Raw genomic sequence first — 15,424 nt, 5'->3', positions numbered from 1 at the left:
GACGCCTCCCCCTTTCCCCCCCCTCAGGCAATATGCCTGCGAAGACTGACCTAGTTTAACCATATTTTACTGACATGACCTTTGATCCCTGTCAGGCAACCATGTGCCTGGGTCATGTTTTGGGACAGGCACGTTGATATCCGTCTGCGTCTAAGCTCCCGGGGTCAGGGGAGTTCATGAGAGGGGGTGGGGAGACGGTGAGGGGAACAGCAACAAATTTGTTCCAGTGTTGGCTTCATGACATGCATTCTTCAGATGGGCCCTGCTGAAAAAGGAAAATGTCTGGTCGATGGGAGATAGATGGCAAACACACGAAACAAATAACATGTTTCTGTGTTCAACTTTCTGCAACTTTAGTGTTTTTTAAAAATCTTTTTAAAGGGGCACTCCACCGGTATCAGTTTACTCTTTATGGTTTTCAGTCAGTGAAATATCTTCTGAAGCTTTGGAGTTTTTGAAAATAATGATGTCATTAGGGTTATTTATAGCGGGCTATAGAAACTTGCAATATGGATTTTGAAAGAAGTGTGAATTTACACAGGGCACACACTATCAAGTGCATTATGGGAGCTGTAGGATCCAGTATTTTTGAAGTTTGGCCAGAACGAAGGCTAAATATCTCAGCCTCTGCTGCCTCGGTTGTTACCGCCTTTTAAAAATCTGTCCCTTGAAAGCACCACAACATTGTGGAAGTTCAATAATAATCACTGGAACGCCCATTTAATTGCGTTAAAATTAACACATTAACCAAGTTTACACAACTGGATTTATCTGTGTGCCCTGGAGCAATAACAGACATAGTTTATCGATTTCAGCAGACTGTGGCAGACTGGGTTTTTTTTTTTTGGTGCAACAAAATGAGGTCTTCCTTGCACGAAACAAAAAAAGCACTCATTAATTCTGCAAAACCAAGAAGAGGTGTCATGCATGTGTGATCATGTTGATTAAATGTACAGATATCTTCCACACACAGCAGTTTGTGTGTCCCACATTTGCTCTAACTTATCTGCTACTGCGCTGCAGCAAACCCCTAATGTGACGCTAAAGATGCTGCAGTGATATAAGCAAGGAAAAGGCTGACTGATCAAATCTATGCATCCTTTTGCCTGCGAATAAACAACTAAACCAGGAAATCAGATATTTATTTTCTGCCAAGGCTCTTCGACTGACTGAACAAGTTCTGCGTCTTCGCCTTCAGACCAGAAAATGTTGCTTCTTTTGAAGGATGTGAAGGTGAACAGCCCACGCAATCTTGGGCCACTAAACATAACCGCAGGGGAAAAACATCTAGAGTGAAAACATTAACTAGAAATAGACCTCTTTGTTGCCATAGTCCCCTGAACAGCTGTAATTTAGACCCAATGAGCTGCACTGCACATTTGTTTCATGGGGAAAGATTCAGTCTGAAAGTTGATCCTTTCTACAACACATTCAGCAAGAATAATGAAAGGAAACTGCTTTTAGTAATCTGATATTTGTAGAGACTTTAACAGTTGTTTCTTGTGTATAATATTGCTAGAAGTGACCTCCAACTTTAATGTGTTACTACCCACTTCTGACCCTGATGATGCTCCTCGCAAGATTCAGATTTTATTGAGATTTATTGAAAGATTATTCTGGTTTGTTAGGCCTACTGGCTGAAAAACAAAACTGTATGCAGAGTCGATCTGTGTGTAATAAAAGTGTTTTCCTTATTTCCCCAGTAAAGTCACAATCATCAGCTCTGGTTCTGAGTTACTGTCATTCTGATCTAACCTGCCTGAATGTTTTGTTTAACAAAGCCTCACTGCGGCTCACTGGTGAGCGTGAAAGATGATGCCAACAGATGGTAGTTCTTTATCTTCAAAAATAACCCGACAACACACAGTTGACACAACAAATTTGACTGAAATGTGGAGCAATGACAGTGTTGTATGTGCGTGCTTGTAATTTAACTTAAAACACGGTAGCAATGACTAGAGGCAAGCAGGACAGTATGATCACATGCTCATAGCTAAAGAAAGAGCCCAAAGATAGTGTTTAACATGCTGCACAGGGGAGCTGATGTTATAAACAGGTTACAGAAGAGATTAAGGTAACACTTTATATAAGGTAACTCAAATTCCTGCGTAGTTACCAAGAAACTAGGAGGGAACATGCTGTTTTTTTCTGGAAGGGATGCATAAATAGCAACAAATGTACAGCAAGGAGGACATAATCAGTCCTGGTTTTGTGATATGAGTCAATCAGGAGCAAGTCATTAGGAAAGTGCTGCATATTATTCATTGAATACAGTGGTTCTTGATTCAGGAACTTCTTGTTAGTTGTTCATTAAAGAGCAGTTAGTCCCTGATTTGTTGACTCATTCACTGGAAAGCACTCAGGATTTCGTGTTAGCCTGATTAATATACAGCTGCGATGGTGAGACAGGAAGTGGTGGGTACACAGACGAGTTCGAGTGAGCCTTCTGGGGAGTTTAGGACTTTACACACACTCACACACTTCCTATTGCCTGTGTGTGTGACATTAAGAACAGGGTTTCACAGCAGTTTCTGTATGGAAGACATAACACACACACACACACACACACATTCTCAGATGTGAGATCAATAAATTATACTGCTGAATTTCCCTCAAGGCCAATCAAACATTTTGCTGTAAACCTACATTAGATTTACTTAGAAATGATTTATTGATGTGGATATATTGCCAAGTGTATTGGCAGAAAAGTATTACTTTAAAGTGTTCTTTAGAAACAGTTTTAACAGATGAGAGGCCAAAGCACAAACTGTACAATTTAATTAGCATTGCAACTTTAATTGGCTGCCAAAATGCAGTTGTTGAGAGAGAGAGAGAGCAACTGTGTGAAATCCTACACACTACAGACGTGTAGCGGGGAAATGTTGAAGGGGGGGAGAATAAAAAGAAGCTAAAAGTGTTGGTATTATGCCTCAGCTTATTAGAGGATAAGATGACTGACTCCTCTCCACTCGTCGTGGCACCTCAGGCAGGTTTACAGCGACAACATGCTCATATTCCCCACAGTATTTATAACTCGGTCAGCTGACCTTGCACTTGGACCCATCCACTACGCGGGGAGATCAAGTCACCGTGAAACAAAGTGATTACCAACTAAAGCCTCAGATATATTCCACGCCACGCTTGTGAATGTGTTAACTTGAACTTCCTCGCTTGGTGGCCACCTGTTTTACGGAGCAACACAGACGGCAAAGAGCTGAAATGACGCCGGCGGCGGTGGGCAGCTCCCCCGCCCCGCACAGAGTGGTACGGTCCTGTGTTGAAATTCCGAGAATTGAGCTGCTGTGTTTCTTAGAACTGGATTCTCAGAAGTGGTGATGCTCAGAGTTTCGAGGAAACTTTTACAAGGTGACTTTTTTTCCTTCCTATTTTCTCAGCATTGGGTCAGAAGTGTGGCGAAGTGGCAGACGCTCATGCGGCTTCGCCCCGGCTGCTCCAGGGCTGGACTCTCCTCCTGGATGTTCTCTGTCTCTGTGTAGTTTTGAAGTGAACGAACAGATTTGAACTCTCGTGGGGTTGATTTTGACAGCTGCTCTGAGTTTGACTGTGTTTTAGACGGAAGTGCGACTTTTAGACAGTTGTGCTTATTTAATTTATTTTATTTATTTATTATTATTAATTAAAATTTTTTTATTTTTTACCTCTCTTGCTTTTAAAGTAGGCTCGAGCAGATGCTGTTAGACTGAAAACAACCTGCAGCTTTCGCGCCGTCAACGTGAAGCCGAGTGTGTGTGTGTGTGTGTGTGTGTGTGTGTAGTCACCGCTCTCGTGCAGCCTTTCTGCTCCGCTCTGCTCGTGTTTGATGCACCGTGAAGCTACTTTAGTTGCTCGCCACCTCTCAGACGCGCAGAAGTGGCGCAACAGGATCCGTCGGTCGGTCTGCTTCAGCCGCGTCTTATTTTCTCTCTGCGCGTCTCTCTAGTCGACAAACAAGCTTTTCACTTCACCAAATGTCTCCGCCGCAGCGCCGAGCACCTCTCCCTGCTAGTTTGAACACTTTAAAAGCACTATTAAGCTCAGGAGTGTGTCTTAAGCTTGATCGGACTTGTGCTGGCCTGCTCCTCACTGGCTCTCACAGGCGAAGTTACGCAGCAAACCACTCCTTGAAATCACATCCTACGAAAATATGCTGTTTATGTTTGAGATTTTGGAGAGAACTTCGAGAGATTTGGGTTTAGCGGGACGGGAGTAAATGTTCCGGGGTTAAATAAGACGAGTTCTACTTATATCGGGGGGGAAACAGGAAACCTCTCTGTGAACTGGCAACCTAATCTGAGCAGCCAGGACGGAATGTGCTCAACGTCAAACACGTTTACAACCTACAGGCTGCAGGCTGCCAGCTCCCAGTCTGCTCTGCTGCACGCTGCAGAGCTGCAGCAGACACAAGGGGGGGAATTATACCAAATGATGGCAGCTTTTTTAACCAGAGAGCCCAGCAATGCACGACTGTGTCTGCATGTGTTATTGTCTGTTGGCCAAGTTTGTGTTGAATGTGGTTTTGGGGTATGACTATGTTGAGCTGGTGAGAAAACGCACTGTTTTCTATTAAAACAACAACAAAAAAGATGTGAAAATATCGGTCATGTAATAACAGCTTCACTCAGGCCCACTAAGATGTGAGACACAAACCGAAATGTTTGGTGAACCCACCTTTTACTTTTCTCTCTGCAATGACGCCGCCTCTTGATAAAACCCAGTCAGGACACTTGTTTTCACTGCTGCCCCTGAGGGCAGGTGGCTTGTGTTAGCTCACAGTCTGAGGATGGGATATAAAGAGAGCTCCTCCATGCATCATTTATCATCTATACTCTATCACATTTCTTATTTAGTTCATTTTGAGTGTGATTTTGATTTTTAAGATGATTTTCTGTGCACCAGAATGTAGCAAAGGTAAAGTCCAACTTCAATATAAAACTTATAAAAGATTGTAAATGTGTCTGCATTGTGAATGTGTTACTACTGTTACTAGTTATTTATCAGTAGTTTAGTAAATAATGACGTGTGCCAGTATTCCCACAATATTGTTACTTTTCTTACCAAACCCACCGTATGTGTGCCTTTATTCAGCACTGAATCACTAAGGTCACCAATAATGAACGAACCATTTATTATTTCTGCTTTTTTCCTCAGATTTTGACAGCATGGCCATGACTGCAGATGGCTGCATTCAATTCACACGCCATGCAGGCGACGTCCTGCTCAACTTCAACCGCCTCCGCAGCAGGAACATCCTGACTGACGTCACCATACAGGTGGACGGACAGCATTTCCATGCTCATAAGGCCATCTTGGTGGCCTGCAGGTACGCGCCAACATGAGATCTGACACAGCACCTGTGGACTTTTTTATTTTACTTTATCCGCTGTGTCTAATGAACAACTGCTATTTCTGGGACCACATTTAATATGTTTTAGTTCAGTGAATCACTGCCCAGACACCACCACACCATCTAAATTCATTATCCATCCCAAATAAATGAATTTTCAGTAGTTAATGACTCATCTGTGCACATGTTCAACACCGTGTCCCCTTCTCTCTTACAGTGGCTTCTTTTATTCTGTGTTCATGGACCCTGAGAACGCAAACCTTAGTGCCATCAGCTTAGACCCCAAAGTGGACCCCAAGGGTTTCTCCATCCTGCTGGACTTTATGTACACATCCTGTCTGAACCTTAATGACAGTCTGGTCCTGGCCACCATGAACACAGCCATCTACCTCCAGATGGAACATGTGGCCGACACCTGCCACAGGTTCATCAAGTCAAGGTAAAGGAAAAATAGCAAAATGTGACAACACACATTCTGACGTGTTAGTAAAAGTGGAGAGGATCTGAATTGGAGTTAATAGTTTGTTGTTGGATATGCTTCTGCAGACATCAGTTCCTGAATATGCAGACTGAAGAGGTTCAGATCAGCTCGTTACGCCTGGCTGAAGAGATCCCTGCTTTGAGGCCTGCTTGTGAAAAAGAGTCAGACGTTACAAACAACCACACATCAACCTCATCCCTGCTCCAGGAGGTCAAGGGCTACATCCCCAGTGTTTTCAGGGGGATCAACACCTCTGGCTCCTACCACGTCTATGGTGACCTCCACGTCTCTGCTGGGAAGCTGGAAGGTTCCCATAAGGTTAACGACCTTCCCCGAGGAGGGGCTTTGTCCCAGAAACGATGCTCGCAGGTACCCAGCGCCAACATGGCTCACAATGAGTCCACTACCGTCGTCTCCCAAACTGTGCCATCACACCCCAGTTTCCCCACCACCATCATCCGATCGGCGGGAGCCCACAGGAGCCTTCAGAGGCCCGCCACTCCCATGGAGGAGGACAGCGTTCAGCATCCACAAACCGGCTGCCTGAGATTGTCACCCGGTTTAATCAAAGGTGTAATTTGTAGCCCTCAGAGCCCCCTCAGATCTGACTGCCAGCCCAACTCGCCCACTGAATCCAACAGCAGCAGAAATGCCACGATGAGCCTCAAACAGCCCTCGGAGTGCCCCAAAGACGCCAAGGCCCGCAACTGGAAGAAGTACAAGTTGATTTTCATGAACCAAACCCCCGATGAAAGCGAAAAGGAGGCTCAGGGAGTCAGCGCTGAAGCCACGCCCATGTCTCCTACATTGAGCTCCTGCAGCAGTGGTGCGACAGCTGGACACAACGAGGCAGAAGACGGAGGCGGCGAGCCTAGAGAAGACATCCTTATGTCTCAGGGTGTCGACAGCTGCAGCAGCAGCACCTGTAGCAGCATCAGGTAAGAACGAGAACCGAACATTAGGACTTGATTTGAATTTAAAGAGAAGAACTTTGAATAAACAAAGTGGTCGTCTTTCTGTGTGCAGCCAGCGCAGATGCTCCTCCTGTGGCTGCGACAGCCCTCGGTGCATGGAGATGGGTCACCTGTCTCCTGACTCGTACGGCAGAGATGACAGCACCAAACTACACTCAGAGTATTCCTCCACCAGCTGTGGTAAGTGGACTATATTGACATTATATTAGGATTTGGCTAGATTATTTTAAACCAAATCACAGAGGTGTTTTCAGTTTGCATTGATCGTATTGCTTCTGTCTACAGAAAACAACACCTACTTCTGCAATGGATGCGACTCCAAGTTCATAGAGGAAGACTCCCTGAAAGACCACATGGTCCAGGTCCACAGCGACAAGCCATACAAGTGCGACTGCTGCCAAGCTGCCTTCCGCTACAAGGGCAACCTGGCCAGCCACAAGACCGTTCACACCGGTAGGGTTAATCATTCCTGGTTGTACCATCAAGTCGACATCGTGGATGTGATTGTCTCATTCATTGCTGGTGTTAACTCTCAGGTGCGAAGCCCTACCACTGTAACATCTGTGGGGCTCAGTTCAACCGACCAGCCAACCTTAAGACCCACACCCGCATCCACTCTGGAGAAAAGCCATACAAGTGTGAGACGTGCGGCTCCAGATTTGTCCAGGTGAGTGTCAAAAACCGCCACATCTTTGTTGTCAGCCCGCTCATGTGAAGTGCACTCGCTCTGACACACGCCGCCATTTTCCTCCAGGTGGCCCATCTTCGCGCCCATGTGTTGATTCACACAGGAGAGAAGCCGTACCCTTGTGAGATCTGCGGGACACACTTCCGCCACCTTCAGACGCTCAAGAGCCACATGCGCATTCATACCGGAGAGAAGCCTTATCATGTAAGCTCCCTAGTCACCCCCCCCTCCCTCATCCTTATCCACGGCCGACTAAAAAGAGAGTAATCCCTTCTCCCCCATGATCCATGTGCCTATCAATAGTTGTAAGTCCTGAGCGATAATCCTGGAGAGCTATGAACCATAGCAGTGGGGGTTGGAGGATGAGCCTGTCTATTCATAAAGTGATTCTGATTTTGGTCTTTTTTTTTTTTTTTTTCTTTCTCTCCCCAGTGTGAAAAATGTGACCTCCACTTCAGACACAAGAGTCAGCTGAGGCTTCACCTCCGACAGAAGCACGGTGCAGTCACTAACACCAAGGCTCAGTATCACAGGACTCCCAGCAGCCTCGTCACAGGCCTGGTGAGCTCCTGCTGAGTCCTGCTGTGCATCGGCCGCCATTGTTGTCAAAAGATTTTTATTTTTTACAAAAAGATATATATATATAAATGTATGTATATATACATTGCTCGTTATGCATTTGTATATGATGCACATTACGCTATGTAAGCTCTTTGGTATTTCAAAGATTGTAGAAGTTTATGGTTTCGTTGTGAATGTCTAACAACAGAATGTACATGTTGAATGTGAATCTGAGCGGGTTTTTCTCTATTTTATCTAAATCACTTAACAGAATGTCAGCATTGAAGGACAGTCATCTCTCTCATTTGGATTGAGAATCACTGTTACACTTTTGCTTTAGGTACTGGTATGAATTTTCCCAGTAACGCGGTCACAGTTTATGCATTTATTTTTCATTAGCTTGTTTTTGTAAATAAGATAATATATATTTTCAGATGGCCATCTGCTGGCAGAGTATGAATATATTTACGTTACGTTTTGTTTTTCTTATGTGCAGTGAGCTTCACTGACTGTCAATAAAACAAGGGCTTGTTCTTTTGCCATTTCATAGTTTGTGGTACATATTGTAATATGTACAGTTTATCATTCATTTAAAAATTGCTTTGTACATATATATATTTTTCTTTTTTTCAACCATTTCTAGGCTCCTTGTGGTGTTTTGCACATACTCATCATGCTGTAATTCAGTTATTTTCATACTTTTCAGTCAAATATTTCTACTTAAAATGCTCTTGACATGTTGAAATGGGTTTTTTTAGACCTCGTGGCCAGCATTTGCTATATTCTTATTTATATTCAAACTTTTCTTTGCTGTATTACATTTTGGTGCTGCAATGATCCATTTTCCCCCAGCGGGGTCATCAAAGTTTAATCGTATTTCATCTAACCGTATGTATTATAGTGCACTCGTACGAACCAGTATATTCATAGTGCCTTACATTCACACTTTTCTATTGGCTACCTTCCCAGACTACTAATGTGTTGTACGTTTGACAATATGAAAGCCCTGGTAGTTATAAACTGCTTTTGTGATGCATTTCACATTTGGTACATTGCCCTGTTGTCATATGTGTGCATGTCAGGTACCGTTGTTTTGGAAGCTGACTGCCTGTTGTGTGTAGCTCTTAAAATGCAGATACACCAGGCCTCAAGCTGAAAAATGCTCAGGAATATTAGTAATATGTTAAGCAAATGTCTTTGTAGCTGCAGAGTAAATATATGTATATATATATATATATATACACATATATATATGTATATGAAAATAAAACGTACACCATGTAGCACTTGTGTTCATTATTTTGAGTTAAAAGTGAACTTTTAACTGTATTTCATAGAAGTTTGGTAGGTACATGTGAACAATACATGCAAAACCTTCTCTCTGGCTCTCCCTGGTGTTCACTTTTATAGTCCATTATTTATTCTCCCACACTTTAAACTAAATAATTGATATAGGATGAGCACAGATGATAAATAAATAAATAAATACATATATTAGCAGTGAAATATCTATAGAAATACATATTGGAATACATACAATTTTATGTGTATGTATTTAATGTGTATGCTGAAAAACAGAATTGTGTTTTACTTAAAATACAAATATTAATACTCAAATAAAAAATGCCCATGTAGAAATACAAAAATAAATGTAGATTTGTGGAAATGAGACATTTATTTTCCCATTTCCCATTAATTTCTATCTATTAAATTATTTCTGTATCTATTTTAACACTTAACATTTATGATTTAGTCTGTTTTTATTTTATTTATTTCAGCATTTATTTAGTAATTTATTGATAGTTAATCATTTTTCCTTCTCTGCATGATCCAACATAACCTGCTGAAGTTGTGCTGGTGTCCAGCGCCCCCTGCTGGCTGATCCGGGTTACAGCTACATATGGTATGAGATTTGGTGAATTTTTAGAAATGTTGTGTGGAAATGTATATTTTGATCAAAATCCTTCATAGCGATGGACTACAGAGACAGAGAACTACAAAAAGAAGCACAAATAGGAAATATTCTAGATTAACTGAGCAAAACAAAGGGAAAAAAAATCATTTTCAAATTTACTTTTCAGTTTTATACCCCCTCCTTCAGGCTGATACAGTACATGTTTAACAAAATGTTCATTTCTATCTTCATGTTTTGTCTACAACTGTCACAGCTGTGATCGAGGTGCTCTGGAGTTAAATACTCATCGAAGAATGGACCGTCTATCATAGACACATATACCCGATAGCTCTACATGGCACAAAAGCGACTGGTCACGCCCCTGTCGTGCTGTCCACCACACGTGAGACAGATGATGTATGCATTTTATTTGGAGGCCTTTGGCTGTTTTGTCAAGTCTTAAACCGATCGCAGTCTGTTGTCACCAACTGTTTGGTCTGAAGCATTAATGCTGCTTCCAATGACATGATGCTGAGGACAGGAGTGATATGAGTAACATTTTCATAGAGATTACCTGTACTAGAACTGTCTTTGATTGAGAGAAAAGTGCCTCTCTGAGCTAATGATCCATTTTGTTCCTTTGCAAAGGCCTCAAACTATGATGAAAGACAGTGCAGATGAGCTGTGAGCTCTTCTTAACATTAACTAGTTGATCACAAGTAACTGCTAGGCATGTCTACTCCTCACTCACATGAATACATATTGGTCACACACACACACTCACAAACAAACAGTGCAGCATTTACAAAAGAGATGGAAAACAGACAAAAAATTTTTTAACAAAAAGTAAAAAGTCATATGAATGGACATATAAACTTATTATAGTGTACTTGCAGTTGATAAAACTAAAACTAAAAGGTAACTGGATGCTGTTGGCAGCTGTGGAAGCTCAACCCTCTTTGTCGAGGACGGTTTTCACATCAGCATAGACCTGAAAGACAGAAAAGTGCACTTTGACTTGTCAGGACACAAAAACAAATACTGCATTTACTCATATTTACTCATCGGCTTCATCTAGGCGATGAGGCGATACTGCTGCGAGCAGCGTTACAACAGAATCCAACAGGGTGAAAACACCAGTAGATAAATCAGACAGGTTTTAATGGAGATCCAGTCTGAAGGATATTATCTGAAGTAGGATTTATTTTATTTCCACTATCAGTGACTTTTTTCACATTGTCCCAGAGCTCAGGTCATCTGTATATTGTTTTATTCGACTTACAGTCAAACACACAAATAGAGTGTCTTTTCAGTGATACAGCACAGGACCAGTGAACGTTACTTTTATCATTTGATTCATTCAATGTAACAAGAAGCCAAACACAATTATGAGTGGAGGGGAACTTCAAGACGATGTTATAAGTGAAAGGAGTGATGACAAAACTATTAAACTGTCCACCAGCTGTTGCTTGTGCCTGCTTGAGGCTGCGTCACATACTAGACTTAGAGTCTCTGACATCACCTTCATTTCTGAAGTGACGCTTATGATACTTTGATTACTGCCAAATCTTTCTGTCAGTTTGGTGAAGCAGAAATGACAAGGATAAGTTTTCCTTTTGGAGTCTGTTCAAAGCATCAAGTGGCCATCAGACGAACAACATTTCGAGGCTTTTTCCACTTCAACATCCAGCAGGGCAAGTTTCCCCTTCTTCCCCTCTGACGGACTGGAGGATATCTACAATATTATCAATGACTGCTGTGTGTGTTCAAAACGTGCCGGTTCAGAGTGGGCAGGTTGCTGCTTTCAGTTTTCTCTAGGACTGCTTCTTGCACCCGGAGTGCCACTGATTTGATTTGATTTGATTTGATTGTCAGAATATGCTTCAGAAATTTGCCTGCTTTCAATTGCGTGTAACTGTTAATAGGGGTCCCCTCTCATTACACTGCACAGTGTGCACTTCTAGCAGTAGTAATGAACTAATAAATATATCCCTAAGATCTAAAGAGCTTGCACTTGACACCGCACTGCACAGTCGATCAGATCAACGGCTGTCGAGAAGGACAGACACACAGACAGTGACAGTCCTCTGTTTCCTCTTCTAGTTTTTTGTCTAGAGACTTTAACAAAGTCTGCTGGCAAACTGATTGGACACAATCTGGCAATTGCTGCTGACAAACTATCTGCTTTTAAGCCTTTTATTATTCGGTCCATCCTCACCAACATCTCTCCCCCCACAGTGTTCAAGCCACAGTGGAACTGCACTTCTAATTGCCACAAGAAGCTGAATTAAAACGAAAAACAGTTACGTGTGGGTAAACCCACATCCTGTCTCATGAGGGACTTGTTTGCTCAGACTGACAGCTCCTCACGCCAGCTGTGGTAAATGTCAGCTGCATATCACGGCTCCTCTCAAGCTCCGCCCCCGTTTACTCACCTCATCCACGTCACGAGAGGCGTCTATGGTGCGCACCTTGCCAAGTTTCTCATACAGTTCAATGATTGGCCGTGTGGACTGCAGGTACGTTTGGATTCTGCGTCAGAGAAAAATATGCCTGGTTATTGGGGTCAGAGGACACAGGGGACTCAAAGGAGACACAAATTAGGTCAAAAACACACATGCAGGTATCCAACAGTCAGCTAAGTGGGTCGGACAAATCCATACTGATCAGATATGCTTGTTGTTCTGTGGTACAGTCAGAAGGAAATCAGTACATTAAATCAATGATTGGCTCAAAGCAGCCGTGTGTACTTGCGGGAACTGCACTCCTTAAAAAACAAAACGCATCCTAAAATCTGAGGATCAATTCTGCTAAACGTCTGAGGTCACATGTTTTGTCTGTGTTGCAGGGCCGAACCTTTTCTCCAAGCTTTCTCTGTTGTCATCTGTGCGTCCACTGCTCTTCCCTCGGTCTAGACATCTGTTGATACAAACCTGTGGACGAAAGAGAAACGACATGCTCGGTGTAACTATAGCTCCAAGGATATCAGCTCAGTCCTCTGTGCGTTTCGGGTTTCTAGCTTCCATGACGTGCCTCATTGCTGCAGTCAAAGAAAAGCACAAATTTGACATCTGCTTTGCCATCCATGACGGTGTTCCACCCCTGGAGGTTGTCCTGGTTACGAGGGAAACCGTCTATGAGGAAACGAAACTTCTTCTCATCTGTGTGCATGGTCTCCTCCATTGCCTAAAGGCACAGAAGCAACAAACCAGGAAATATTTAACTCCTAATGACTGAAATAGCTTTTCATTCAAAAGGCAAATCAGAACCCAGTTCCAGACAGACCAGTCAAAACAGATAATGACACACACATTAAAAAAAAAAAAACATTTTGTCAATAAAAAATAAAGCAGCAACTGTTGATTCTTTTCTTTAATTATTGTCAGAATCATTTTTATTTATTGTTAAGTGTTTCATGCAAAAAACAGCCAATCACAAGTTACCAACAGCTACAACTGATAAATAAGTCTTCAAATTATTCATGATGTCTGACATCATGAATAAATAACAGTCCAAAAACATTTTTAATCTAAATGCTTAGAGTAGAAGCACTAAATACTCGAAAATGTTTTTTCTATTCAAGGATCGTCCTGCATACCTTAACAAAAGTTAAGCTGCAAAAAAAGTCTTAAATAAAGTGTCTGACCCCGGCAGGCTGATCAGGATTCGCCTCTTGCTCGGCAAACACAAACCTGATTTACTACACTGGGTGCGTACCTTCCTGAGTAAGTTAATGGTGATCTCCACGGGGACAATTTTGCCCTCCTTGATGTAGCTGGCAATGAGCTGTCCGAACTCCGACCCCTCTCTCGCCCGCTCTTCCCTCAGCAGGTCCCCAGCTGACAGATGGGTGTAGTTGTAGTTCTGGGAGACACAAACGTTACTTTCTTACTATGATAAGTGGATCTCGTGTTATAAAAACTGTGTCTCAAAGAAAAACACTTCAAAGAGCCAATATATGGTGAGAAGAAAGTAACAGTCGGTCGTTTTAATCACTATTATCACTAAAACTCTGCATCTGAGGGGACGGCGTTTAAATTTGTCTCACTCACGGGGCAGAAAGAAGTCGGCCCTTGTATGCTGCATGAAAGGAGCCTCTATGCATAGCTGCCATTCAGGTCTGACCACCATACTTAAAGCGTGGCAGCCGACACCCATCAGCGTCCGTGAGCAGAAGCAGCCTCTCTTATGGAAGCTCTCTCTCTCATTCACAACACACGGACATCAAAGGATCCACGCTGGCCCCCAGTAGAGCTGCGGCTTCATGAGCTTTTCATGAGTTTGACTTTCAGGCATCAAACATCAAAGCAGCAACATCAACAAGAGTTCTGGCTTTTCAAAGTTTCTGTGCAGCTTATTAACAAGAACTTTCTGTCAAACCCATGCAGCATCTTCAGGATGATGCGTGAGATAGTGAAGAAATGAATTATACATTTAAGGGAACTGCATATCCTGAAGTAGGGCTCGTCGCCCGGCCCACCTGTGTGGGGTGATCCAGGTAAACTTTCCCTCAGTCAATAAATGTCTACGTCACCATCTCCTCCCTGTTTGTTCAAAGCAGATGGGGGAGTCATAGACATGTGCCTGTGGGTGGAGCGGCCAAGTGCACAGCAGACTCACACTGACCATTACATAACTTAAACAGCTGATAACTCAATGATAATGTTACAACATGGAGCAAATGTCAACAGGCCATCTCCTGCTGGCTGTGTGGAGCTAACAGGCAGACTATTCATTCAGGGCTGAAATACACTGTACACTGAGTGTCTGAGGAATAAAACAACATTTAAATAATGTCTTGTATTTCCTGTGGTCTAGCATATCAGGACACAAACTGTAGACCCTGTGTGTTAGCTAGCTAGCTAGCTGGCTAACACACAGGTTCATTTTAGAGGACAACCGGAAGTCAATGTATTTCAAGCAGTAACTTATAAAAACGGTGCTATTTAAAAGGCACAACCATCCTGAAATGTACCACCATCTTCATCACGACATGCTCAATCCTAACCATGAGAGTCGGTAGCTTTCATTGTCCTTTCTCTCGCCATCTCTCGTACCTCCACGATTTTGGAGCACTGGGTCCCTTTGCCGGCGCCAGGCCCGCCCAGCACGAACACAACCTGCGGCTTCATCATCAGCGACACCCGGTACAAGAAGCTCGGCACCCTCTGAGACACCTTAGCGAACAGACGGCCGATCATAAACCAGGACCAGCAGCTACGGACGTGAGCCGGCGGGGTGGGAGCGGGATAATAAGCCGAGCTGACCGGTGAATGCGTGTCACTACCGTCGGTGGGAAGTCGATGAGGTAAACGACACCACTTCCGCTGTTGACTCCAGCGACCAATGGCGTCCCGCGTAGGAGTGACGCAGGCCTGTAGCCACGCCCTCATGCACTTGTTATTTTTTTCAATGCAGAGGTCGGGTGACGCCCCTCCCCTGCCTCTCCAGCATCAGCACCTCCAAACCGAACAAGGCGACC

General features: G+C 43.2%; 2 protein-coding genes across 3 annotated transcripts; one reads left to right on the top strand and one right to left on the bottom strand.

Annotated features, from left to right (window-relative positions):
- The first annotated feature begins 3,328 nt into the window (after positions 1 to 3,328).
- On the top strand, positions 3,329 to 8,597 carry bcl6ab (BCL6A transcription repressor b). 2 transcript variants are annotated; one of them, XM_070845479.1, is made up of 9 exons: positions 3,329 to 3,366; positions 5,149 to 5,320; positions 5,562 to 5,783; positions 5,891 to 6,763; positions 6,852 to 6,979; positions 7,085 to 7,252; positions 7,336 to 7,466; positions 7,554 to 7,691; positions 7,920 to 8,597. In XM_070845479.1, the coding sequence occupies exons 1-9, from the start codon at positions 3,336 to 3,338 to the stop codon at positions 8,061 to 8,063; spliced, it is 2,007 nt and encodes a 668-aa protein (XP_070701580.1). In that variant the 5' UTR covers positions 3,329 to 3,335; the 3' UTR covers positions 8,064 to 8,597. The 2 variants fall into 2 exon arrangements, with proteins under 2 accessions (XP_070701580.1, XP_070701581.1); XM_070845480.1 differs by lacking the exon at positions 3,329 to 3,366 and adding an exon at positions 4,730 to 4,908.
- A 1,508-nt stretch (positions 8,598 to 10,105) lies between these two features.
- cmpk (cytidylate kinase) lies at positions 10,106 to 15,216 on the bottom strand. Its single transcript, XM_070844853.1, has 6 exons — positions 15,000 to 15,216; positions 13,660 to 13,806; positions 12,976 to 13,128; positions 12,799 to 12,875; positions 12,378 to 12,474; positions 10,106 to 10,933 (listed from the first exon to the last, which is right to left on the bottom strand). The coding sequence occupies exons 1-6, from the start codon at positions 15,141 to 15,143 to the stop codon at positions 10,892 to 10,894; spliced, it is 660 nt and encodes a 219-aa protein (XP_070700954.1). The 5' UTR covers positions 15,144 to 15,216; the 3' UTR covers positions 10,106 to 10,891.
- Between the last annotated feature and the right edge of the window lie 208 nt (positions 15,217 to 15,424).

Source organism: Pempheris klunzingeri, chromosome 15 (assembly GCF_042242105.1).
Source record: "Pempheris klunzingeri isolate RE-2024b chromosome 15, fPemKlu1.hap1, whole genome shotgun sequence".
Lineage (NCBI taxonomy): Eukaryota > Metazoa > Chordata > Actinopteri > Acropomatiformes > Pempheridae > Pempheris > Pempheris klunzingeri.
The sequence above is the reverse complement of the archived record's forward strand: the minus strand, read 5'-3'. Positions and strand labels throughout refer to the sequence as shown.